Source organism: Ceratotherium simum, chromosome 11, assembly GCF_057802395.1.
Source record: "Ceratotherium simum simum isolate JZ-2026a chromosome 11, ASM5780239v1, whole genome shotgun sequence".
In the NCBI taxonomy this organism is placed as follows: Eukaryota; Metazoa; Chordata; class Mammalia; order Perissodactyla; family Rhinocerotidae; genus Ceratotherium; species Ceratotherium simum.
In genome coordinates this window covers 20,942,104-20,966,849 of record NC_141910.1, presented here as the reverse complement: position 1 = coordinate 20,966,849, position 24,746 = coordinate 20,942,104, and the positions used below count along the sequence as shown (strand labels likewise).

General features: G+C 35.8%; 1 protein-coding gene across 4 annotated transcripts in view; it reads left to right on the top strand.

The window, feature by feature from the left end:
* Positions 1-24,746, top strand: part of AFTPH (aftiphilin) — a 69,083-nt gene that overhangs the window by 31,873 nt on the left and 12,464 nt on the right. For 3 of the 4 annotated variants that reach the window (XM_004435622.3, XM_087436660.1, XM_004435623.3), the window contains 5 exons: positions 10,667-10,818; positions 13,040-13,166; positions 13,578-13,634; positions 17,491-17,613; positions 23,651-23,711. In XM_004435622.3, coding sequence (XP_004435679.1) covers positions 10,667-10,818; positions 13,040-13,166; positions 13,578-13,634; positions 17,491-17,613; positions 23,651-23,711 — 520 coding nt within the window. The remainder of the gene's footprint in view (positions 1-10,666; positions 10,819-13,039; positions 13,167-13,577; positions 13,635-17,490; positions 17,614-23,650; positions 23,712-24,746) is intronic. The other variant, XR_015553641.1, reaches the window with a different exon arrangement.

Genomic DNA, 24,746 nt, shown 5'->3' with positions numbered 1-24,746 from the left:
TTAGTTTTGACCTAATCCTTTCCCTATTTAGTTTTATCTTACTAGAGTATAGGGTGACAGTGATATTGGATGATCTTTAATTTATAGCCTTAGAATTTTTAACATCAATAATGAATTTTTAAAAGTACGACCACTTCAAGAAGGAATTTTTGTGGGGGCCAGCCCCATGGTGTAGTGGTTAAGTTCAGCGTGCTCCACTTCGGCGGCCTGGGTTCATGGGTTCAGATCCCGGGCATGGGCATACACACCACTCATCAAGCCATGCTGTGGCAGCAACCTACATATAAAGTGAAGGAAGAGTGGCACAGATGTTAGCTCAGGCCTAATCTTCCTCAAAGAAAAAAAGAGGAAGATTGGCAACAGATGTTAGCTCAGGGCTAATCTTCCTCAGCAAGGAAAAAAAAGGGGGGAATTTTTTGCATCATACAAGTTGATTGAAGTTATTTATATATAATTTGGTAACTAGATACAGGAAGTAATAAAGTATATGGGCTTTACGGAATCTTACAGATCTGAGTTTAAATCTTGACTCAGCCTCTTATAAGCTTTATGATTTTGGACAAGTTACTTCTGAACTCAGTTGTCTGTAAAAAGGAGATAAAATCTACTTCGAAGGACTTTTGTGAAGATAAAATGGCAGTAAACTTTAAAATGAATGAGAAAAATACTAAAAAGTAAGAATTTTGTAGTATGATTCTATTTTGTAAAAATAAAACAAAAACTGTAGATATGGCAAGATGCCTTAAGACTTCTTGAGATTTGTTTGGCTCAGTCCTCAGGCTTTTATTTTTGTTGAATGGGTTATGTAAAATGAGCAGAACTTGGAAATGGATGTTGGAAAGGAGAAACTGCTGGAAGGGGCTGGAGGAGAAGTTTGGAAGGAAGTCGAGGTAGGGAAATGGGTAAGCCCTGCTGAGTAAGGGACTGAGTCGGAAGTGACTTTCATTCTTATCCTGCTGTTGTGAAGGAGGCTTGTGGCTTGCAGTTTCTTCCTTTTCCAGAATCTGATGGAAAAGTACATTAATCTAGTCCTCTAGGAGATGATTAGATTTATTAATATTTTTCTTAAGATGTTTCTCCTAGTTGCTACAGTGTTGGAGACAGCACAAAAATCCTCACATGTTAATGACAGTAGTAAACGTTAGGTTTTTTAATGGTAAAACTTAAAATGATTTGTTCTTGTTGAATTTTACCTGGATGCAACAATTCTGCCCTGAATAGAGTGCCATCAAGTGGTTTTGTCCAAATTCTGCTTTGACAGAACGTTGTGTCTTTTAAAATTCAGAGCTCAGTTAATTCGATTAAACAAACATGAGGAACAATTCTTTGTTTTGTGAAGTGAGACAAATGGTGTAGTTGTCATTACAGATTTCTTCTACTTTTCACTATATTTGGTTTGTGACATTGTCCAGGTCCCTATTTTTTAGTACTTTCCTTTTTTTAGCCTACCAAAAGGATATCTTAACATTTTAATAAAATGTCTTCCCTGGGTCAAGAGACAATCATTTATTGCAGCTTTATTGCAAAAATTTGTTACTTAGGTAGGGAAAAGTCAACCAAGAAGAAATTTTTCAAATGTATAAAATGTTCTTAGTCAAGCTAAGTCGCAGATGTGGGTCCAGCAAGCCTCAAAAGTTTCAGGCCTTGATATAAAAGCCATATATGACCATTTATTGAAAAATATTCTTCACTTCTGTGAATATTTTTTTCTGAGAACCCAGAGTTCAGTATATTTCATTCTCTTGTTTACAATCTTATAAATTGTGGAGAAAAGCAAGTAGTGGTATCTCTGTTGTACAAATTAGAAAGAGGTCAAAACTGTTCTTCACTTTTTGGGCCAAGATTTAAAACAAAACAAAACGACAACAAAAAAACAAAATCCTCCTTACTTTTAAAGCAGTCTTTTTTTCCAAAAGACCATTATGTGTATTATTTTAATAGTTTTCTTTATTCTTTTTTTAACCTGTTAATGTTCCAGGAAGGAACCTTGATTGAAATAGCCAAGATGACTTTTTCTTAGATGTATGGTAAAGGAGACAATGTCATAAGCACTGCATTTAACTCTGAGCTTTTGTAAAATTTTAAAAATGTTGCTTTGGATGTTATTTGAGAATTTGGGTAACTGGTAAGTAATCTCTTTGTATTAATTGGCTATAGAAAAGGAAACTATGAGTCATTTTTTTCTTATTAGCCATCTAATTGATAATGCTACTGGGGAAGTGTTATTAGATGAAGATTGGTTTTGAGAGCTTTAAAAATTAAGTATCACAAAGAGGAAAAAGAACAGAATCACTAATACTTTAGCTTATGTTATTTTGAGACAAAGTTATTGGTCGGTTCACCAGGAAGTCAGCATTCTTAAACTGAATGTAACTAACCCTACATTTTCACCTTTGTTTATTTAATCATCTACCTAAGATTTGTGCAAGTTTTCCTTTCTGTAGGTGAACTTATGACTGAACACAGAAGTAAGCAATAAAATTAAGTGGTCAAAAGGTACAAACTTTCAGTTATAAAATAGATAAGTCCTGGGGATGTAATATACAGCATGGTGGATCTAGTTAATAATGCTGTATTGTATATTTGAAAGTTGCTGAGAGAGTAGATATTAAAAGTTCTCATCACAAGAAAAGTTTTTAACTATGTGTGATGATGGATGTTAACTAGACTTATTGTGGTGATCATTTTGCAATCTATACACGTGTCGAATCATTATGCTGTACACCTGAAACTAATATAATGTCAATTATATCTTAATTTAAAAAAAAAAGAAATTAAAATTTTGACCTGATAGCTCTTTATTTATTTGAAGTATTTGGATCACAATTCCTTTTGTTATTTTTCCCTCAGAAAATTTGAAATTCTGGTCTTTAATTCTAAAAGAGATAGAAATACTTTATTAAATTTATCCAGAAATTGTGCAGAGAAGGCAAACCATCTTTTTAGAGCGTGGCAAATATTACAATTGGTCACTCTTCTTATATAGCTTGAAATGGGGGATTGATAAGTATACAATTATAGATTTCACTTGATATCTTACTTAATATTTCATGGTGGTGAGGCATAAGGTATCCTCTTAAATGGAAGGTTAAATTACCCAGTGAATTTTATGTTTCTTCTAAACCTCCACTTAAGAGCAAGACCTAACTAATGCTATCAGTATTAAAACTATTGACATTAATCAACTTCTGTTCCTAAGGAAGAAAGGAAAACTAACTAGAAATACGTTGAAGGAATTTTAGGAATTACCTTAAATACAAGATACTTGAAAGGAGATATGCGTTTGAGTGGCATAAGAACCAGAGTCTAAGATCCTAGCTGCTGTCTTACACAGTCCTTTGGGAAACTGAATGAGACTTTCAATACACTTAATCTTTTTATACTCAAATGTAGTCATTTATAAAATAAAGGTGTGTTAGGGTTCTCCAGAGAAATAGAACCAGGAGGATAGATGGCAGGGAAGGGATCTATTATAGGAAATTGGCTCATGCAATTATGGCGGCTGAAGTCCCAAGATCTAGTCTGCAAGCTGTCTTCAATTGATTGGATGAGGCCCACTCATATTAGGGAAGACAATCTGCTTTACTCAGTCTACCAATTCAAATGTTAATCTCATCTGGAAACACCCTTGCAGGCATACCCAGAATAACGTTTGACTAGATGTCTGGGCACCTCCTGGCCCAGTCAAGTTGACACATAAAATTAACCATCACAAGAGGAAAACCATATGTTCATATATAGCTTTCAGGATTTTTGGAAGAGTTGTAACCTGTTTGTGATTGAGGCATACCAATCACAATCACAGGCATACCGATTGGGAAGCTCTGTATTAGATATTTTGACTTATTTGCACCAGTGGGTAAAATGAAATGGCTGCTTATATCCCCCAGGTCTTTCTTCCTCCAACCCCAGACATGGAGATATGACAGGACTGGGAATGAGTATGAGTGAATTCATGCATGATGCTTTGGCCCCTTTGATGAATTAAACCCTTGAGTATTTAATCACTTTTGCTTTCCCAGAAATCCTATCTGGTTGGAAAGAAATAAAAGTAATTATAGACACATTCAAGGTAATAAAGGACCCTGATAGGAAAACAAATATATGAGAAATGAGAAAATTGGGAAAGATAGAGAAATGCTATAAAAGCCAGTGTACCTTTGGAGAATAGTATAGCCAAAGCCACATATGACTTTTGTGAGCCCCTTCCCAATAAAAAATATTTAAAGTTGTATTTTATAACTTAGTATAAAGATGAGTCTGTTAATATTAGCTATTAAAACGTTTTCATGAACCCCTAAAATTATTGTGGGTCCTAGGCCCTGTGCCTACTGCCTAAGTTGGCCCTGGGTATAGTACACTGCTTAGAAGCAGGACTCGGGAGTCACAGTGCTCGATTCGGATCCAGGTTTAGCACTAACTGAACCTCAGATTTAGAGAAGAATAATAGTACTTACTTGAAAACTCTCATTATGAAGATAAAATGAAATTGTTTATGTAAAGGTGCTTAGCACAGTGTCTTGCACATAAGTGCTCAATAAATGAGAACTGTTACTGAATAATCTCAGAAATGAACTTCTTGGGAAATAGTCTTCAAAGGTACAAGAAATAGTGTTGCCAACTGAATTTTTTGGTGAATAGGAGAAAGTAATAGGGGTGCAAATGAGAATTTGTGTGGGAATACCCCCAGTTCTGCCTATATACTCCTCTGTCAAACTATTTTGAGAGCAAAGCTGCTGCTTTGGGCTAGTTTCTGGTCTCAGAGTAGTTTTGGCAGGTAAGAACTTTTCTGAGCACAAGTGCTCTTCTGTGCGAGTAGCAGACCTTCTCCTGAGGCTTCTAGCACTGGACACAAATAGAGAAAAGAAAAAGGGAGCCTGGCACCTGCCTTAAACAGCATTTGACTTTCAACCCTACATTTATCAGAGCCCCCAGTTCTTAAAATGTTTAATGGCCAGATGTGCTGCTGTTTGCCAGGCTTAAAATTTGATACATGTATGAGTTGAAGGACACGACTGAGTTACATAAACTGGTATTCAGCTAATCAATCACCAGTTTCCTAATTCCAATTTAAAGGGAAAACGGATGACTACTTTTCCTCTTTGACTTTGAAGTTGAAGGCATTTAAAATTCAAGTAAATGGTGTGAATATTATTTTATTTAGTTTGCTATTTAGTTACTATTATAAGCCAGCTAAATATTTAGTATGCTGTGTGTGTGCACTTATTTGTTACCCTCACATTAATTTAGAGTGCAGCACTGACTCTTCAGTAAAAATTTACAATTTGCTTTGTTGAAAACTATGAATCGTAGTGTTAGATGAAATAATTTACTTTTTTAAGTAGTCATCATCTCAGCAGTTAACAGCTGAATCCCTTATCTAATGGCTAGAAATGTTTGAAAGACCACAAAAAGTGGGTAAAAGCATGATGTGATGAAAAGTAGGCTTTAAAGTCAGACTTTGGATCAAATCCTTGCTGTGCACCATACCAGCATGACACTGTGGTTAATTATGTTGATCTTGAGCTTTATTTTCTTCATCTGTAATATGGAAACAATAATACTTATCTTTCAGGGTTTCTTTTAGAAGATTCATCAAGTAATATATGTAGAGCATCCAGCATAGTACCTACTACATAAAGGCATTCAGTTGTTGTTTATACATGTTATAATTATATGAATATATCCAACCTCTGTACAAAAAAGACTTAGATGGCTTACAAGATGTACTTTCATAAATAGAACAAATATGCCCCCTGCAGTCTTAAGTTAAACTGAGTGAAGTGCTTTTTTTTTTTTTTGTAATCTAGTGCACATTGATTTGGTTAACATTCCTGTACCAACTATGTGCAGGAACCTACGTACTGGAGATTCAAGATAAGACATGGTCCCTGCCCTCAAAGCTCCTGTAATTTTTAGAAATTGAACTTAGAACTGCTTTAATGACAACATAACATAGTGATTAAGAGCACGGACTCTGAGGCTATACTACCTAGGTTAGGATTCAGCCTCCCCATGTCACATTCTGTGGGCAAGTTAACCTCTCAGTGCTCCATTTTTCTCATCTAGAAAATGGGGGTAATAATATTACTGTTACCTCCTTCATATGATTCTTATGCGACTTAAATGAGCTAATAGTTGTAAAGCATGTAGAATAATGCCTGGCACGTGGTAAGCACTATGTAAGCGTTAAATAAAAATCATAATGCACCATATCAGACTTTTGCAGTTTCTGACTATTTCAGTGAACATCTTTTGGTCTTTTGCTGAATTTAGGCCTTCACTTTCTTGAACTGGGTTATACTGATATTGTTTACGTATGCTGCCTCATCTGCCTAGGGAAACTAGAGTTCAGCCAGTCTGACTTGACCGCTAATTCCAAATAATCTAATCTTTTGGAATTTAACGTCTAATACAAGTCCACTTATACTCTAACATATTAATAAATATCACTGTTCAATTTATATCTTCTTTTTCTGAATTAATCGGTTACAAGTAGTTTAAAAAATTGAGTAGTGCACCCATTTAATCAAAATCAGAAGTATACTTTCTATTATGGCTAGATATACTCCATATAAAAACAAGAGTTTATCTAAGTAAGGTAATATAAATAAAGTTCCTTTTTACTCATGCACAGTAGAATAAATCCAAGTTTAAATAATATTTTACTTTACTGACTCTAGTTTTGATATGATATTAATTTTATTACTGATTTGGTTTAAGGCTGTTACATATATTAAACTGTCCTCGCTGATAGTGTTGAGGAAAAAATTGTATATATTTTAAAACAGTTAAAATTATTTAATAATTTTTAAATTAAAAAACTCAAAACCTTTACCAATATCACAGTTTTGATATACCTTTTATATCATGCTCAAATTTTGTGTTCAAAATAACAATGATTTTTTAAGAATTTAGTTCCTGATTATAATCTGTTTTGGAAAATCTGTTTCTTGAAAGAAACCTGTCTGCTTGGTCACAAGACAAGCTGTTCTTGTGGTAGGTTGTTTTAACTTCTCTTCTGAGCGTTGTTAATTATATTCTTGTACCTGTTCTACTTACCGAGTTACTCCATCACATTTTTGAACTTTTAACTTCATTGTGCTTCTTGGGAAGTAAAGGTCTCTTAAACACACCTAAAGTGTGGCTTACACACTTTGTATTTCATAAAGGTGATCAAGATTTAAGTCACAAATGCCAACAAGTAAACCAAAATGTTCATCAATTTCCAAAGTTCAGAATCCACAAAGAGTAGCAGTAACAGGTTCTATTTATATAGTGGCTCTTAAAAATAGATATTTTTAGGGGCCAGCCTGGTGGTGTAGTGGTTAAGTTCATGTGCTCCACTTCAGCGGCCCAGGGTTCGTGGGTTCAGATCCCAGGCGCAGACCTACGCCACTTGTCAGGCCATGCTGTGGCGGCATCCCACATACAAAATGGAGGAAGATGGGCACACATGTTAGCTCAGGGCTGTTCTTCCTCAAGCAAAAAGAGGAAGATTGGCAACAGGTGTTAGCTCAGGGCCACTCTTCCTCACCAAAAAAAATTAGATAGATATTTTTAAATTAAGTACTTTTTTTCCACCTTGATAGGAGGATCTTAAGGAGGATGCAAAATATTTGGATTATTTAATTTCTTCTTATAATATGGTAGAAATTGATAGATTGAGATAAGTATTTTCATAATGATTTAGAATGCTAAATAGTGGTAGAGAAACATCCTTAGTGAGATTTGAACCTAGTTTGGACGTTTATTTTATTCCCTGGCAGGCCACTGTATCCATGTGTATCATCTATATAATAACAATAGTAGTGATATAAGCTACCCCTTCTTGAGCACACATTGAGTGCCAAGTATTTAATCCTCCAATTCATTATCCACTCTGTGAGGTAGGCCCTGATATATCCAGTTTATAAATCCAGAAACTGAGTCTCAGCCTCTTGGGTCCATAGTTTTCTATTCAAGTGTTATCATTACATCAACGATTTACTTACTGGAATTAACTAGTAGTGAATGAAATTTGACATTACTTATTACCATGAACAAGATAGTAGTAAGAAACTCTTTTTAGAGGATACCCTTTTACCGTCAAACTGGTCTTGTGGATAGTTGGAAATTGATGTACTTTTAAAAGTAAATGACAGGGGCCGGCCCCGTGGCTTAGTGGTTAAGTGCGCCGCGCGCTCCGCTACTGGCGGCCCGGGTTTGGATGCCGGGCGCGCACCGACACACCGCTTCTCCGGCCATGGTGAGGCCGAGCCCCACATACAGCAACTAGAAGGATGTGCAACTATGACATACAACTATCTGCTGGGGCTTTGGGGAAAAAAAAAAGGAGGAGGATTGGCAGTGGATGTTAGCTCAGAGCCAGTCGTCCTCAGCAAAAAGAGGAGGATTAGCATGGATGTTAGCTCAGGGCTGATCTTCCTCACAAAAAAAATAAAAATAAAAAAGTAAATGACAGAGGAACTTTAATTTTAATCAAAATCTTTGTTAATTCACTTAGCTGCTTTCTTGTTGAATTGTTGGAGTTCCTCCTTGTGGTGGGCAGTGCTCTTCAGTTAGTGGATTCAGGTTATTTGAATCTTTGTTGTTTATTTATTGCTCTACCTCAGGGATCGGCAAAGTATGGCCTAAGAGACAAATCTTTCCTGCTGCCTGTTTTAGTAAATAAAGTTTCATTGGAACATACCCACACTTATTTGTTTATGGGTGACCTGCAAAGCCGAAAATATGTACTTTCTGGCCCTATATAGAAGAAATTGCCACCCTTTGCTCTATCTCACTCAACAAAAGATTTGAAGCAATTGAATGTCATATCTAATCATAAAGACATATGGAACTTTTTTTTTTAAATTTCCATGTAATTTATATTCTTTATGAGAAAAGGTTAGAGAAGAAGTTAAAAAAAAATGATTAGGTTAATATAATGTTCTGTTTCCTCAAATACACTCTGCTAATTTGAGAATTCGCTCACCAGTGTACATAAGAACTGGTAGTTATGTGTAATATTGCCCAAATGATTGAATGTGTTTTGGGGTCATTTCTTTTTTCCTTTGATAAATATTTTTTGTATCTTGTTAAAAGGATAACAAAGAGCATACAAGAAAGAGTCTATTTTAATTAACAGAGAAATAAAATTTGGTCACATGTGAGTTTTTGTTTACCTTCCTTGCCCAGGAGGAGCCAAAGCTTATCATGTTTCCAATTAGATGGTTATCTGATCCCTTTAAAAGTAGTGTCTGTCCATTCCCTTTGTTGAAGCAAGTAAGTGCGGGTCCCCTTGACACACTCAAGTTTCACAAGCCTTGGGATCTTGAGTCTACTCTTTACTGTAGGTTTCATAATTGATACTGAGAACCTTTTCCCATATCACACACATGAATGTAATGAAGGTGTTAGAGTAACTTTTGTAGAGATAGCAGAAGAGTACCCTGAGACTAATTATGCAGTGTTAAGTTGTATGCTCTGGTACTGCTTCCAAAAGAGAGATTTTGGTTTGGGAAATATGTTTGTGAAAATTTTTCCTTTTGTTTTTCATTTTCCTGTTTGCTGACTACACTAAACAACAGAAATGAAATGTTAACTTGTTTTTGTCATTTGGCAGGAAGTACCACCATGCTGTGGCATTTTCTTGTACACTGGGTGTCATTTCGGTAGTACATTTAATCTTCCAAGCTTTAACTTATTAACAGTTTGCATTCCTGTTTGATGTTTAAGTAGTAGATTGAGCTAAGTTGAAAGTATTTTGTGTATATCTGAAATACAGTTAGGAAAGTGAGAATAAATGTTATTGTAGGTTGCATATGTAGAATAAACCTCGTAGTACCCTAAGAATGTAAGTTAATCTAAATCCAACAAGTTTTAATTAATTAAAATACTCCAAAATGCCAATGTTCTCAGTGAAAATATTCTAGAGAATATGCAGGCTTTGCTTGGAGGAAAGGCAGTGTTCTATTCAAAAATACGTGTACACACCATAGAAGAGTAGAGAAATGGAATTTCTAAAAGACGACACAGATCATCAAAATGATAAATGAGCTGTTGAATTTCTTAGTAAAAATTGAGACATTTTTTCCTACTTTGGTTTGTTCTATTAACAGCAGAGATATTTCTAAAAAGCTTTCAAAATTCAAGTGTTTATGTCCAAGAAAAAGGTTCTGTATAATACTTTTCACAAGCATCCAATCTTGTTCCTAAATCTAGAGTACGTGAGTGGTAGTAAGAAACATGCCAGTGTGGTGGAAAGAATATGAATGCTGTCTGGTTGGTTGTTTTTGGTTTTCTTTGGGCAGATTATTCAGACTTGGAGATTGCTGTCTCACTGTACAATTGGGTGATAATTTCTTCTTGGTAGAATTATGTAATGGATTAAATAAGATGATGTTTGTGAAGTACCAGGTATGGTGCTTGGTGTATAACTGCCTTTATTTGTCACCACTGTATCACCATGGTTGTTTAAAGTAATCGTTTAGAACAGCTGCTCTCTGAGTAGTTATGCTCCTTTCACCTGGTGTTTCCTGTACCTGACCGGTGTTTCCCTCTATCTCTTAGAGTAGGGGACGGGGTGCCGGGGTGAGGGTATGTGTGTGTGTTAATGATAAAACTATGACATTATTAAAATCAGACAAATGAAAATAAACCTTTGGGGGGTGTTTTGATGCAGACAGCTTTACTAAACCGCCTGGAGCGAATTTTCGAAGCATGTTTTCCTTCCATATTTGTCTCTGATACTGAAGAGGAAGTGACTTCCCTGAAGCACCTGCTGGAAACAAGCCCCTTGCCAATAAAAACAAGAGAGGCCTTAGCTGAAAGTGGGTAAGTAGTAGACAGTTTTTAGATAGCACATATATTTGTTAGTTCCAACTGTTCTAACTTATAAAGTTATCTTAAAACATTGATTCTAAAACATTGTGTTGGGCTGGCCCCGTGGCTTAGCGGTTAAGTGCGCGCGCTCTGCTACTGGCGGCCCGGGTTCGGATCCCGGGCGCGCACCGATGCACTGCTTCTCCGGCCACGCTGAGGCCGCGTCCCACATACGGCAACTAGAAGGATGTGCAACTATGACATACAACTATCTACTGGGGCTTTGGGGGAAAAAAAAAAGGAGGAGGATTGGCAATAGATGTTAGCTCAGAGGCGGTCTTCCTCAGCAAAAAGAGGAGGATTAGCACGGATTTAGCTCAGGGCTGATCTTCCTCACAAAAAATAAATAAATAAATACGTACATACATACATAAAACGTTGTGTTAAAGTTTAAAAAATCATATTGTGCTAAAAGACATGATTTAAAATAACTCCCTGCTTCTCCATTTTTGAGCTTTTTTTTTTGCTATTTCTAAATCAATATTCTAATCAGTCAAGTTTATTATCTTTTGACTTCCTAGTATGATAGATGAGAATTTAGATCTCACATCTGCCATTCTTCTCCCTTCGTCTTCAAATGTACTTATATCATAGTTTTTGGTTAAATTGTTATTTGGTATTTTCATTATTAGATCATGTAAATAGTGTTCACTAAGCCACTATTTCCTTTATAGTACAGCTTTTTCCTGGACTTATTATTGCCTCTCTTTTTCATTTACTAATCCTTTCCCTATCCTCCAACACCTGTTAATACAGTTTTACTTGTGATCAAACCTATCAGGCTGGCCATTCCATTTTTTTCCTGCAGTCCTCCATCTTCCTATTCCAATCTGGAATGGATTCAGTCTAGGCCTCTTAAACACGTGTTGTCTTGGGACTTGCCTTCACTTAGATCCCATTTTGGTGGAGCACATCCTCTAATAGCATCCTGAGAGAAAAAGGTACATGGGAGGTAAAATTTTACTTTATTTCTACCCTCACATTAAATTTATAATTTAGGATCTTTTGTTGCCGGTGTTCTGAAATTTTACAAAGTATCTTGAGGAGTCTTTTTTCATTCATTGGACTGAGCACCAGGTAGGGCCTTCCAATCTGGCTTCTGTTCTTCAGTATTGAGCAGTTCTCTTGTATTGACAATTACCTTCCCTCCATTGTCTCTGTTTTCTTTTTGGAGCTTCTATTAATTATTAGACTTTAGAGGGTCTAGATTGATTTTCTAACTTTAATTTCAAAGTTTTTCTCATTCCTGGGGTCTCCTCTTGCGTTTCATTATGCTCCGCCTCTGGAGGCATTCTCTCCCTCTGCAGGTCTCCTTTGTCCCTCTTTGTGACCTCTGTGTTTGTAGTGCAGGGTTATAAGTGTCTCTTAATTTCATTGAAGGTGGAGATTATTTTTGCTTCTTGATTTTTATTTTGGGGTGATTTCGGAGAAGAGAAGAGGACAAAAACCTTTGTGTTTTGCCATCTTAAAACTGTTTAGATGTGTTTTTTTTTTAAATATGCTAGTTGTCCGGATAGTTTATACTCTTAGACCCAAGAATATCTTTCCAGGAGATTCATACTAAGAAAATAACACACTCTACAACCACACACACCATAAAATACAGGAAGGTATTCTTGCCTTATTAACAACAGAAGCTGCAGAATGAAAGCAACTTATTTAAAACTGTAGGATTGTGGCTAAATAAATGATGGTGTATCAGTCTAATAGAACATTACACAGCCATTGAAAAAGATAGATATGTAGATGAGGAAATGCTTAAAATCTGAAGAAAAAATACAAAATTACATATATGCTGTAATGGCAACTGTGTGTTCGTGGATCCAAACTCAAGGAGAAAACACAAATATTAAATGGCTATAATAAGATAATGGAATGCTGAGTGATTTCTTCCTTTTAAATGTTTTTGTTTTACAATAAAAAAAAAGAATAACGTACAGGCTCAATTTTTGCTTGATTACTGGCATATTGTTTCAAATGAGTTTAACTTAGTTACTTTTCAAATGACTTAAAAAGTGTTGGCTATTGATTTCTTTCAGATAATAGTTGTATACTCATGTTAGACACAAGATTAATTGGAATGTATAATATTTCACAGTCACATTGAAAGTAGAATTTGTGGTGAAAGCTATTGAGTAACCCGTTGTTGGTGGCTTCATCGTGACCTTTACAGGGAACTGCTGGATGTGTGGACAGAACTACAGGATATCCACGATGCACATGGCTTGAGATATCAGTGGGGTGGCTCCCATAGCAACAAGAAGCTTTTATGCTCCTTGGGAATAGACACTCGAAACATTGTAAGTTTGTTAATACCTTGGAAAATCTTTTAATCAACCTATGGGTGTTTTTAAAACTGTTACACTTCTGTTCAAGATGTGATAAGCTAGTTCCTAAGAAAAATAAATATTAGTTGGTCTAAATGTTCATGTATTTTGAATATGCTAACTTTTAAACATAAATCTATTTAAATTTTTCCCTAATCATTATTTATTTTTAGAAAAAGTTGTTTTAATGTTTTTCCATAACTATAAAATGAGAGAATTAGACTAGCAGATCAAAAATATAACCCCATAAGGGCAATTTAACAATTTCTTCAGTTTATCATTCACAATTTATGTAATAAAGCATTGCAAGCATATTTTGGAAACTGTTTCATTGTATGACAGATCGTTCGCTAAATATGTTCTTTCTCTCTAACGCGTGTGTAGCTCTTCACGGGCAATAAGAAGCAGCCTGTTATAGTGCCCATGTATGCAGCAGGATTGGTAAGTACAAAAATGTCTCTGCATATATTTATCATTGCTGCGTTTGTTCTGTAAAATCATCTTACATAACGTGACATGGAAAGTATATTTTAAGGGGCATTTAGTGTGGGATCATCAAGGGAATAAATACAGTGTCCTTTTTGATCTCATAAATCCCTTAAAGTCTTGATCTGAGGAAATTTTTCTATATTCCATTAATTAGACACTGTTTTGTTTTAGAGTGAAACTTGTTTTTGTCTTTGTAATATTAGTGCTTATAACTCTTTGTAAAATGCACTTTCAGAGGTCTCTCTCTCTCTCTCTTTTGCTCTAAATTTGCTTTTAAAAAGAAGCTAGGGGCTGGCCCAGTAGCATAGTGGTTAAGTTCACACACTCCACTTCGGCAGCCCAGGGTTCACATGTTCAGATCTCGGGCGTGCTGGATCTTATCAAGCCATGCTGTGGCAGGTGTCCCACATATAAAGTGGAGGAAGATAGGCATGGATGTTAGCCCAGAGCCAGTCTTCCTCAGCAAAAAGAGGAGGATTGGCAGCGGATGTTGTTAGCTCAGGGCTAATCTTCCTCACCAAAAAATAAAATAAAATACAGAAGAAGAAGCTGGAATATCTGAAGGCTTAGATATCATTTGTTTTAATCCAGTTGTAATCAGTTTTAAATAATGCAATATTCAGGCTATGGAGGTATATAAAAGCTTGGAAATACCAAATTATAGTAAATGAAAATGGGCCGGGCCCCATAATTGGTCTTTAGTTTTTCCATTAATGTTTTAAATGTGTTGAATTTTGTTTTTTCAGATATGCCAGGTAGTCTAGGATAAGTGAGGAATTTTCATTCTGTACCTTATCAAGATTCAGTCACATTTTAAAGTTTGATGTGCTTGTGGTTTTTGGTGTGTCTTTGAGTTATTGGTGAATAACAATGTCCTATTAAACTAAAAATATTTTAAAATTCTTTCACCAATAACCTGAAAATAAGGAAAAAATACTATGTTTAAGAAAGAAAGAAAAGGGGCCGGCCCTGTGGCTTGGTGGTTAAGTGCGCGCGCTGCGATGCTGGTGGCCCGGGTTCGGATCCCGGGTGTGCATCGAGGCACCACTTCTCCGTTCATCCTGAGGCTGAGTCCCACATACAGCAACTAGAAGGATGTGCAGCTACGACACACAACTATCCACTGGGGCTTTGGGGGGAAAAAATAAAATAAATAAATAAAAATCTTTAAAAAGAAAGAAAGAAAAGACTAACTAAGGAACCCTGGGTATAGAATTTAAATAATATAACCCTTTGTGTGCATGTGAAAATGGATTTGCTGTGAAACATGACCTGTTTTTAATCTACAAACTGTTTCCATGACTATGCTCTAATTACTGATATTGAGTTGGAACGTTTTGCTTTGTTTTGTTTTTGTAGTTTGTTTGTTTTGTGGAATTGGACAAAAACTTTTCTGTGTGAGCATTTTTATCAGTTTCTGCTCCTTTGTAAATGGTTATCTTGTATTTTCAAAACACCTTGATCATCCCTACACTCTATTCTGTTATAGGTAAATACAATCCAAAACATTTCTTTAACTTTTTGGTTATTTGGATTTCTTTCTTTCTCAAGGAGTAGCATTCTAAAGATTGTCGGTAGTGTTATTGTCACGTTCTGAGTAGGAACTAAGAATTTAATTTGTAGGAGTTTTCATTCAGCATGCTTAATTAGTAAGCTACTTAATGCTTAGGTCTAGGCCCAGCACATAAGCCAGTTCTTTAAGTCTTGTGAGGAGTTAGAGACTAATATCTATGCTTTATTTTCCTATTTTAATTACAATCTTTATTAGTAATAATTTTATGCTTTTTGTGAGCTTTTAATACCAAAGTTGATTTAATGAATGTATCTCTCCCCACCCCATCTTGGTGATGCCTTATATTTAGGAACTTATTCTTTTTCATATCTGGTTTCAAATTTTTAATTATACCTGAATTTTTCCCATGGTGCTTTACACATATGAGATCTGTTCAGTATCTTTTGATCTCATCAGGAGGAATAGTACCTGAAATGATTATTTAAGTCACTGGTTCTCAGGCTTTAATACACATCCAAATTGCTTAGAAGACTTGTTAAAAACCAAAATGCTGGGCACCACCCCCAGAGTTTCTTATTCAGGAGGGCTGAGGTGGGGCTTGAGAATTTGCACATCTGACAAGTTCCCAGGTGATGCAAAAGCTCCTGATGGGACCGGCCCCGTGGCTTAGCGGTTAAGTGGACGCACTCCGCTACTGACGGCCCGGGTTTGGATCCCGGGCTCGCACCGACGCACCACTTCTCTGGCCATGCTGAGGCCGCATCCCACATACAGCAACTAGAAGAATGTGCAGTTATGACATACAACTATCTACGGGGGCTTTGGGGGAAAAAAAGGAGGAGGATTGGCAATAGATGTTAACTCAGAGCTGGTCTTCCTCAGCAGAAAGAGGAGGATTAGCACGGATGTTAGCTCAGGGCTGATCTTCCTCACAAAAAAAAAAAAGCTATTGATGGAGACTACTTTGAGAACCACTGGTTTAAGTGATAGTTCACTTCAGAAAATTTGGGTAAGACTAGTATTTGTTTACCACATGTATCGTCTCCTTGCATAAAGGCACACTAGAAAGCCTATATAATATATATGATACTGATTTAAACCATGAATTTATTTTTGTTTTTCAAGCTGCTAGATTAAAGCGTTTCACATGTACCATTGTTAAGAATTGAATCTAGGGCCAGCCCTGGTGGCCTAGTGGTTAAGTTCCTCACACTCTGCTTTGGTGGCCCAGGTTTGGTTCCCGGGCGCAGACCTACACCACTCTTCTGTCAGTAGCCATGCTGTCGCAATCTTCCTCAGCAAAAAAAAAAAGAATTGAGTCTATAAATTGCTTTAGTTAGCATATGCCCTGTTTTATGGGGGAGGAGGGATTCTCCTGACAGCTTGTTTTTAGAAATTTACAGATTCTAACCTTCCTGACTTAGCAAGTTTGATTTTTTTCTCCCGGTAAAGGGAGACTTTTGTTTAGTCTAGTTGATAAACATTCAAGAGCTTATGGAGTATTATTTTAAAATGTGTCAAAGCTTGGCTTTTTTTCAGGCCATTAACCTAGATTATTACCCATTATTATTAATGTTTGGTAGAGTGTTGATGCAAAATGCTTATTTTTTTCCCTCTTTGTTTCTACACCCATCCTGAATGTCTTCCTTTTTTATTCAAAAAGTGTGTTAGATTTGTAACATGCCTAGTGGAACATGTAAGATGTTTTTCCCTCTGAAATGGCTGTGTCTCTACTTTGCCAGTTCAAGGAACTAAGTATTGAGACCCCCATCCTTTGGTGGGGATAGGACCAAACACTAAATTCACATTGAAGCATGTAGACGTCATTACATCGTATGGTGTGTTTTAGAATCAGCTCTCACTTCTCCAGGCACTACCAAGTGTGTAGTGTGTCTTTTCCTGCAGTTTCAGTGTCTGAAACATCATAAAAGTGTTGGATTCTTAGGTCCTGGGTGTAATATACTATTGTGCTTGCCTCTTACTCACCCCTGTCATCCGAAATTGTGTGTAATCTTTTGTGTGACAGTGATAACTAGGCACTTTAAAACAATTCTGATTTAAAATACAGGATCTTTCTTCAAAAAGTTTGGGTTCCAAAGGTATTATTGTGAAACATTTCGCATTATAGTGCTATAAGATTTTCTTTAAACAAAATTTAAGAATAGTTCCTTTTTGTCTTTAGTACTTTCCAAATGACCTGTTTTTTTGTTTCTGCTTTCTGCTAGATTAACTTTCTGTAAAGTTTATGGGTTGATTTCCCCGATACACAATTAATGGCTAATATGCCTCTTTCAGGGTATGTTGGAACCCACCAAGGAACCATTGAAACCACTATCTGCTGCAGAAAAAATTGCTTCCATTGGTCAGACAACCACCATGTCACCAGAAATGAATACATGTACATCTGACCAATTCCAGGTAAAAATATCTGTATGTATATAGATATGTTTATGCAAGTATCTATACATATGTCTACACACACTGTTATTTAGCTTAATATATAAGTTTTAGTTTTTAAAATATTTTTTAAAATTTGATTTCACGATGGACGTGATTTTGATTACTTAACATCCCTTGGAATACAATGAACAAATTATCTTTAATTTTCAAAAAAAGAAGGCACAATTTGAGAACTGGCTGGTTATGGGTAAGTCCTTTAAACCTATACAGGCCTTAGTCTCTTTACCTATAAAATGAAGACTTTGAAGCAAGCATCTCTAAAAATTTCTTGCAGCTTGAACATTGTATGATCATAATTACTGACACAGAAATCTGGTAAGTGCTGGATTTTTTAAAAAATAGGAAACACTGCATTTATACCAGCTCTTCAAGTCTGCTATTGTGTGTTTTTCCTGAAGCTTGCAAAATTTTATAAAGTAATAAAATGTAGGTGTGTTTAATGCATCAAAAACTGTTGTTTTAAGAGTTTGAATAAAGCTGTTATTTAAATTGAAAATGATATGGCATTTAACAAAACATCCTATGAATTAGGAAAAAAAGAATGCTCTCTTATCTTTCTTATCCTTTACCTCCTTGGCACATGTAAGCACAAATTTTATTTCAGTCTAATATGTTTACTATCAAAGCCTTCCCTCTCACTTCCCACGTCAAATGAGAAACTGACTCAGTGCTAAACATTGTTTTTTAGAAGGTTAATATTTTTAAGTGAACATTACCATTTCTAAAACAGATTCTTGGGCCGGCCCCATGGCTTAGCGGTTAAGTGCGCACGCTCCGCTACTGGCGGCCCGGGGTTCGGATCCCGGGCGCACACCGACGCACCGCTTCTCTGGCCACACTGAGGCCGCGTCCCACATACAGCAACTAGAAGGATGTACAACTATCTACTGGGGCTTTGGGGAAAAAAAATTAAAACAGATTCTTGCTGTGTGTGTCATTTCTTAACCTTAAGTGTCATCTTCAGTTATATCTAACACAAAACGTGTGTTTAGACGACCTTTCCCAAAATGTGTGTTCCATTGAACGCTAATCCCTGGAGATGCTCCATTAAAGAAGGGTTCTAGGGTGAGGTAAGTTTGGGAATACTTCATATCATACCCTACAGCCAGTGTTGGAGATTCACAACACACATATTAAGGACTTTGAAGAATCCTACGGTAAAGAACCGTCTTTAATTTTAATTCATTTCTCAAATTTACTTGACCGCAGGACCCTTTTCTGCAGGGACCAGGGTAGAAGAGTCATAATACCTTTAGAACTAGTGTTTTGAAAAACTTACTTTAGAAAACAATGATGTAAAGCAAGGTTCTACCCTTTCAGGTGTGTTTCAAGAAACATCTAATATTACTGCTCTGTACCACTGTGGTTTACCCTTGGGCATAGCTTAAACATCACTTTGAAGCCAGTTTATTGCTAGCACTGAATTAGTGGACAAGGGGGCCTGATGCGTAAAATGGGTGGCCTTATTGATGGCTGGGCAACAGGCAAGGTGGCTTGGGCAAAATGTCTCAGTGGGTAGAATCTGTCCTTTGTTATCTTCCTTTCATTGCCCTTATATTGTCCTCTGGCTATCAACTACTCTCCCAAGCCTGCCCTGTCTATGCAGATTCCAAAATTGCTTCTCCCACAGCACATTCCCACTTCTGCCTCAATCAACGTTCTTACTCCTACAGTGCTAGGTATTGGGAGAGTAATTTGAGTAACTACCTGGGACATTTACTGAAAATGGAGCTGTTCTTATTTGAGGCCACTTGTTGCTAGTTTTGCTTGCCTCCTTCCCCTCTTCGGCTCCATCCAATCACTTCCATGTGTTAATAGCCCATAAACTATTGCTTGTTTTATCAGAGTTAGCTCTCACCTGTCATTTTTGCCCTAGCTGGTTTGATCGATCTTACATATTTCATTCTAGTTATACCTCATATTTATCATCTTTCTTATATAATTAATTATAAACTTGACTAAAAGTAGTCTAGATGACCTAATAAAAACGTATGTTAATTTAGTGGAAGACTTTTCATGGAAATTAATTTGTATTAATTTAATGGAGGTCAGTCACTGTTCCATGATACGTGTTCAGCTACCGCCATCTCTGTGCGTATACGTATACCCCTATATACTTGTAATCAAGGGACTACTGTCTCCCTATTTATAGGCAAGTGTAGAAATTTCAGCAATGTTTAAGCATATATAACTTGTTTGCTAGAAGGTAGAATTTGGTCTCTTACTACTTATATATAAAAAACTTTTCAAATACGGTCTTTTATTCTGTTTAGTGCACACCTTTCTTTTTTAAAAAAATACACGTATAAATATTGAATTACCAAGTTTATTCTGTACGTTTTTTTTGGTAGTTTGTGATCCTCATTAGCTTTAGTTTTTAGGCTTTTTTGGGAACCGATGAAAATAATATTTCCCAATGGAAGTTGTTCAAAATTATTTCTGAATTGACTTGAACCTGTGTAGGTCTTCATGGTAACATACACACACACTCAAACTGAAGATTTCAGTATGCAGAATTTTGTACTGTGAATGGAGCCTGACCTCCGTTGTATGATGGAGGTATAAATTCTATGATCTTTGCGTGGCTTCATACTTCTGATTCAGGTTCAAATATTTTAAAAATATCTAAAATGCATTGTAGGATTCTCTTTATATAAAGGTGATAGTTCTTACCACTATACTTTGGCATGCTATGTATATATTATTTTTACTTTACTTTTTGGCCATGCAATTACACTGTTACGTCATCCTGCTAGTCATAATGTTCAGATGAGACAGCCATAGCTTTCAGTGCTAGAAGTTTAGCAAAATTTGTCAGGACAGGCCTGTTCAATACCTGATTTTTTTTTTCAAAAAACATATATACCAAACATTGCTTTTATGTTTCTGTATCTGGCATCACTAAACAGCGACTTTCAAACTTAGCATAATTATATAATTCTTGTTATGACTACTGGATTTTTGATCCGTCTATTCTATCTCAATTTTGGTACCCATTGAATTTTTATTTTTTCTTGCAAATTTGTTTGTACTCAATCTTATAATCGTTGCATCTCTTGTTTAGGAATTTAATAACTATTAACAGCTGTTGATCGTGTTTTTTCTAAGATACTTTTACCTGAAAAGACAGCTTATAGGTAAAAAAAACAGTAGTGGTACTTTTGTTGTTGTTTTTGTTTTTATTCTTTATCCACTGAATTTCAAAGTCACACCATTCATGGTGCCATTACTGATTCCCCTCTTAGTAAGATCAATACTTTAACCACACTTTACTGTTGAGTAGAGTCACCTTTCTGGCTAGCAGTTACCCGACTAGTCACCACTAGCAGACTTCTTCACTTAGGCTACTTGATGTGGCTGTTTCAGTTGTGAATCAGAATTATAGAGTTAGAAGACAGAAAAAATGATTATCTAGTACTGTGCTCTCTTTTTACAATAAGAAGACATATTTGGAAGGGCTCAGTGATTTACCCAAAATCATGCGTCAGTGGTACTGCTAGGACTACAACCCAAGTGTCCTGTCTCTAGTCTCCATTGTTTTGCACTTTTTATTATGACCTTGTTTCCTTAGTGCTTTTGTCTCTACTGTAATCATTCACACCACATTGCTCCAAGTTGTTTTAAAATGCTTCATTCTCTGTGCTTTCTCTTTGAGTTGCCTTACTTGTCAATGCCTTTAGTTAGCCTGTAATTGCTTAGTATCCTGTTTTTCATCTGTCTCATTTCCACTAAATGTTGATTCATGTTTTAGCACCTCATTATTATAATATTGGCTGTGTCTTCAAAATGCCACCCACCTGTATGGGAACCTAAATTCCAGCAAATCACTGAAATATTTCTAAGCATCCAGCTACTTGATATCATTTAGATAAAACATGTTAATGAAAGAGCTGTGCTCCATTTACCCAGAAATTTTGTTATAGCGTAAACCTGGGTTTTGTCCATCCAGTCAATGCTGAATATGACTAAAGGTGTTACTGATCTAGAAGTAGAATAATATAAGTTGAATCTATCGGAATGCCTAGAGCTTTTTGTTTGTTTGTTTGATCTTTGATCTTTTCTAAATGTTGTTTATTAGTTTTGCAGTAGATCGTATACTAGATTTTCACCGGCATTATTTTTTTTAATTTTATTTGCAATAATTATAGATTCATGGGAAGTTGCAAAGAAAGTACAGAAGAGGTGGCTTGTACCCTTCACCAGTCTCCCCCATGATTACATAATTATAGTACAGTATCAAAATCAGGAATATGACATTTGTACAATATGTGTGAATAGTTATATGTCATTTTGTCACTTGGGTAGATTCACGTAAGCACCACCACAGTCAAGATACAGAACTCTTCTGTCACCACAAAGAGCACCGTTAATAGTACCCCCCACGTCTGCACCCCCCACAACTAACCCTAACCACTGGCATCCACTAATGTTAGCATTTTGCTTTGTTTATACCTCCCCCCCTCAACCTCCAGGCCTGACCTGAATTTGGGGAGACTAAATGCTTATAGTAACATGCCTATCATTGGTATCCCAGTTAGCAAGACAATTGTATTATGATATCATGGGATTAAATTTTCCTAAATAACTGATTCATGCTCCTTTCCTACAGGGAACAATGCCTTTATCTATACAGGAAAAAAAAAGGGGTATAAAGTTTTAATAGTACCTCCCTCACAGTAAAGCATAGTGGTAAGCAATCCAAAATAAAAAAGACGACATGTTGATATTAAGTCTAATGAAATACTGGTTATTTCAGTAAGTGTTGTCAACACACTCCCAAAATAAAAGAAGAAAGAAAACCAAAAAAATTAATTTTTCATCATCAAGAATATTCTTAAAGCAATGCTTATTTTTTAAATGTCTTATACTAACTTCCATCTTATATATACCATTTGTTCATTTTATCTTTGTGCTTGGCAATTAACAAAATTTAAAAACCTAGAAGATTCAAATGAGTTCTTTTTTTTTTTTAATGAGAAATTATTTTTTATTTTATTTTATTTTATTTATTTTGTGAGGAAGATCAGCCCTGAGCTAACATCCATGCCAATCCTCCTCTTTTTGCTGAGGAAGACTGGCCCTGAGCTAACATCTGTGCCCATCTTCCTCCACTTTATATGGGACGCCGCCACAGCATGGCCTGACAAGCGGTGCATCTGTGCCCGGCTGGGATCCGAACCCCGGGCCGCCAGCAGCAGAGTGCGCGCACTTAACCACTACGCCATGAGGCCAACCCCTCAAATGAGTTCTGAGTATGCTTTTTAGTATATTATCTTAAAAATAAACTCTGATACTGATTATAAGTAATTTCTAAATTAGAGAAGTTGATAAAATTTTTTTTTTAATTTGTAAATGTAGTTCCCATTTTCTGGCTCATAATTTCTTTTATAGTTTGGAAAATTGTAAAGAACCAGAGACCTTGGGCTTTGAACCTTCTCATTTTATATATAAAGAGACTCACTAAATTAACCTTACATCGTCATATAACTAGTTACCTAGTAATTACTCAGTCTTGAATAACGCAAATCTCCTCACTTTCAGTATGGTACCTTCTCTATTGCATTATACGGTCTATTTAAAAACTTTAAGTGGCTAGTCATTTAAAATAAAGTAGATGACTCTTTAGTGAAAAAAGTCAGTGATGGTTTTTAACATTTTAATATTTTTATTGTAATCAAGGCAATAGTCTAAATTATGATTTGAGAATAGATTGAAATCTTGACATAAAATCAGTCCATAAATTTCTGTTTGAAAATGTAAAGATAATTCCATTTTTCAGATATAACTTTTTAATGTCAACAAGCTGTACTGTTTGTAAATTTTGCAATTTCAGTTTTTGTTAATATTTGCAGGTAACCTGAAATTGTAAATTATCCCAATTTTGTCTTTAGGTATTTTATCGGCTAATGATCTTGCTATAATAGTTTTTTAAAGGATTCTTTACATTGCTGCAACCTGTACTGATTAATTTTGATTTTTTGGTTTTCAACTCTAGGAGTCTCTACCACCCGTCCAGTTTGACTGGAGTAGCAGTGGCCTTACTAACCCTTTAGATGGTACGTCTCTCCGTAGAGCCTCTAGCACCAGAGCTAGAGTTAAGAAAGCTACAAAGTTCAGACAAACTTCTCTCTGCTGATTTCCATTTTTGTTTGAACATAACTTCTTATTCTTATCTTTGGAAATTCAGGCTTTCTTTCTGAATAGTAATTGCTCAAGAAACCAACCTTTACTATTATTAACAGTATTAATGTCCAAATATAGGTAGTAGTAGCTAGGTAAAATTTTAGTTTCTTTATGTTAAGTCAAAAACAGGCTTCTTTATTTTTTACAAGTATCTAGGTAGTTTAAATGATATTTTAGGTAGGATCAATTTACTTGAAATTTGTTTCTGTAGTTTTAATTTATGGAATTTTCTTGGATGCAAAGTCTTGTGGCTAGAGGCTGCTTTAAAGCACAAAGCACAATTATTTAACCAAAAACAATGTGCAAATAGGTCCATGTTTGTTGACTCAAAGTAGTTTTCAGATTTAATAATATTTTATAGAGCAATTATATGTAAATGGAAAAATGAATGGTTTTCATGATCCTTTTCTAAAACTTATCTCAAAGTACTAGTAGATAGTTCCAGAAATAAGTGGTTTCACTCATGGCTTTAAGAGAGAATACTGAAAAAGGAGTAATTTATTCCAGTAATGTGGGGTCTTTAAAATAACATAAATGCTAGTTTTCCAGTGTGTTGACACCACAAGTTTTAATTGGACCCTGAGATACAATTACTCTTACTCCTTATACTTCATCAGTTGTTTGAGCCATTGTCTAAAACACCTGTCATTCTATCAGCTTTGCCTTAGAGTGGGGGTCCTAGGATATCTGGAAAGCATCCAATTGAATAACAGTGCTGAAGGAAAGCCTGGATGCACCTTTTGCTGTTGTCTGGTGTCTTATTCAGTCAAATCATCATGCTTTTTATTAACAAACAACTTCTTTAAAAATGTATACTATTTCTGATTACTGTTCCAGAGTTAAAGGGGAACAGTACAGCTTGAGGTTGCACATCAGGGTAGGGCAGTTATGACATTCCTTATTATGTT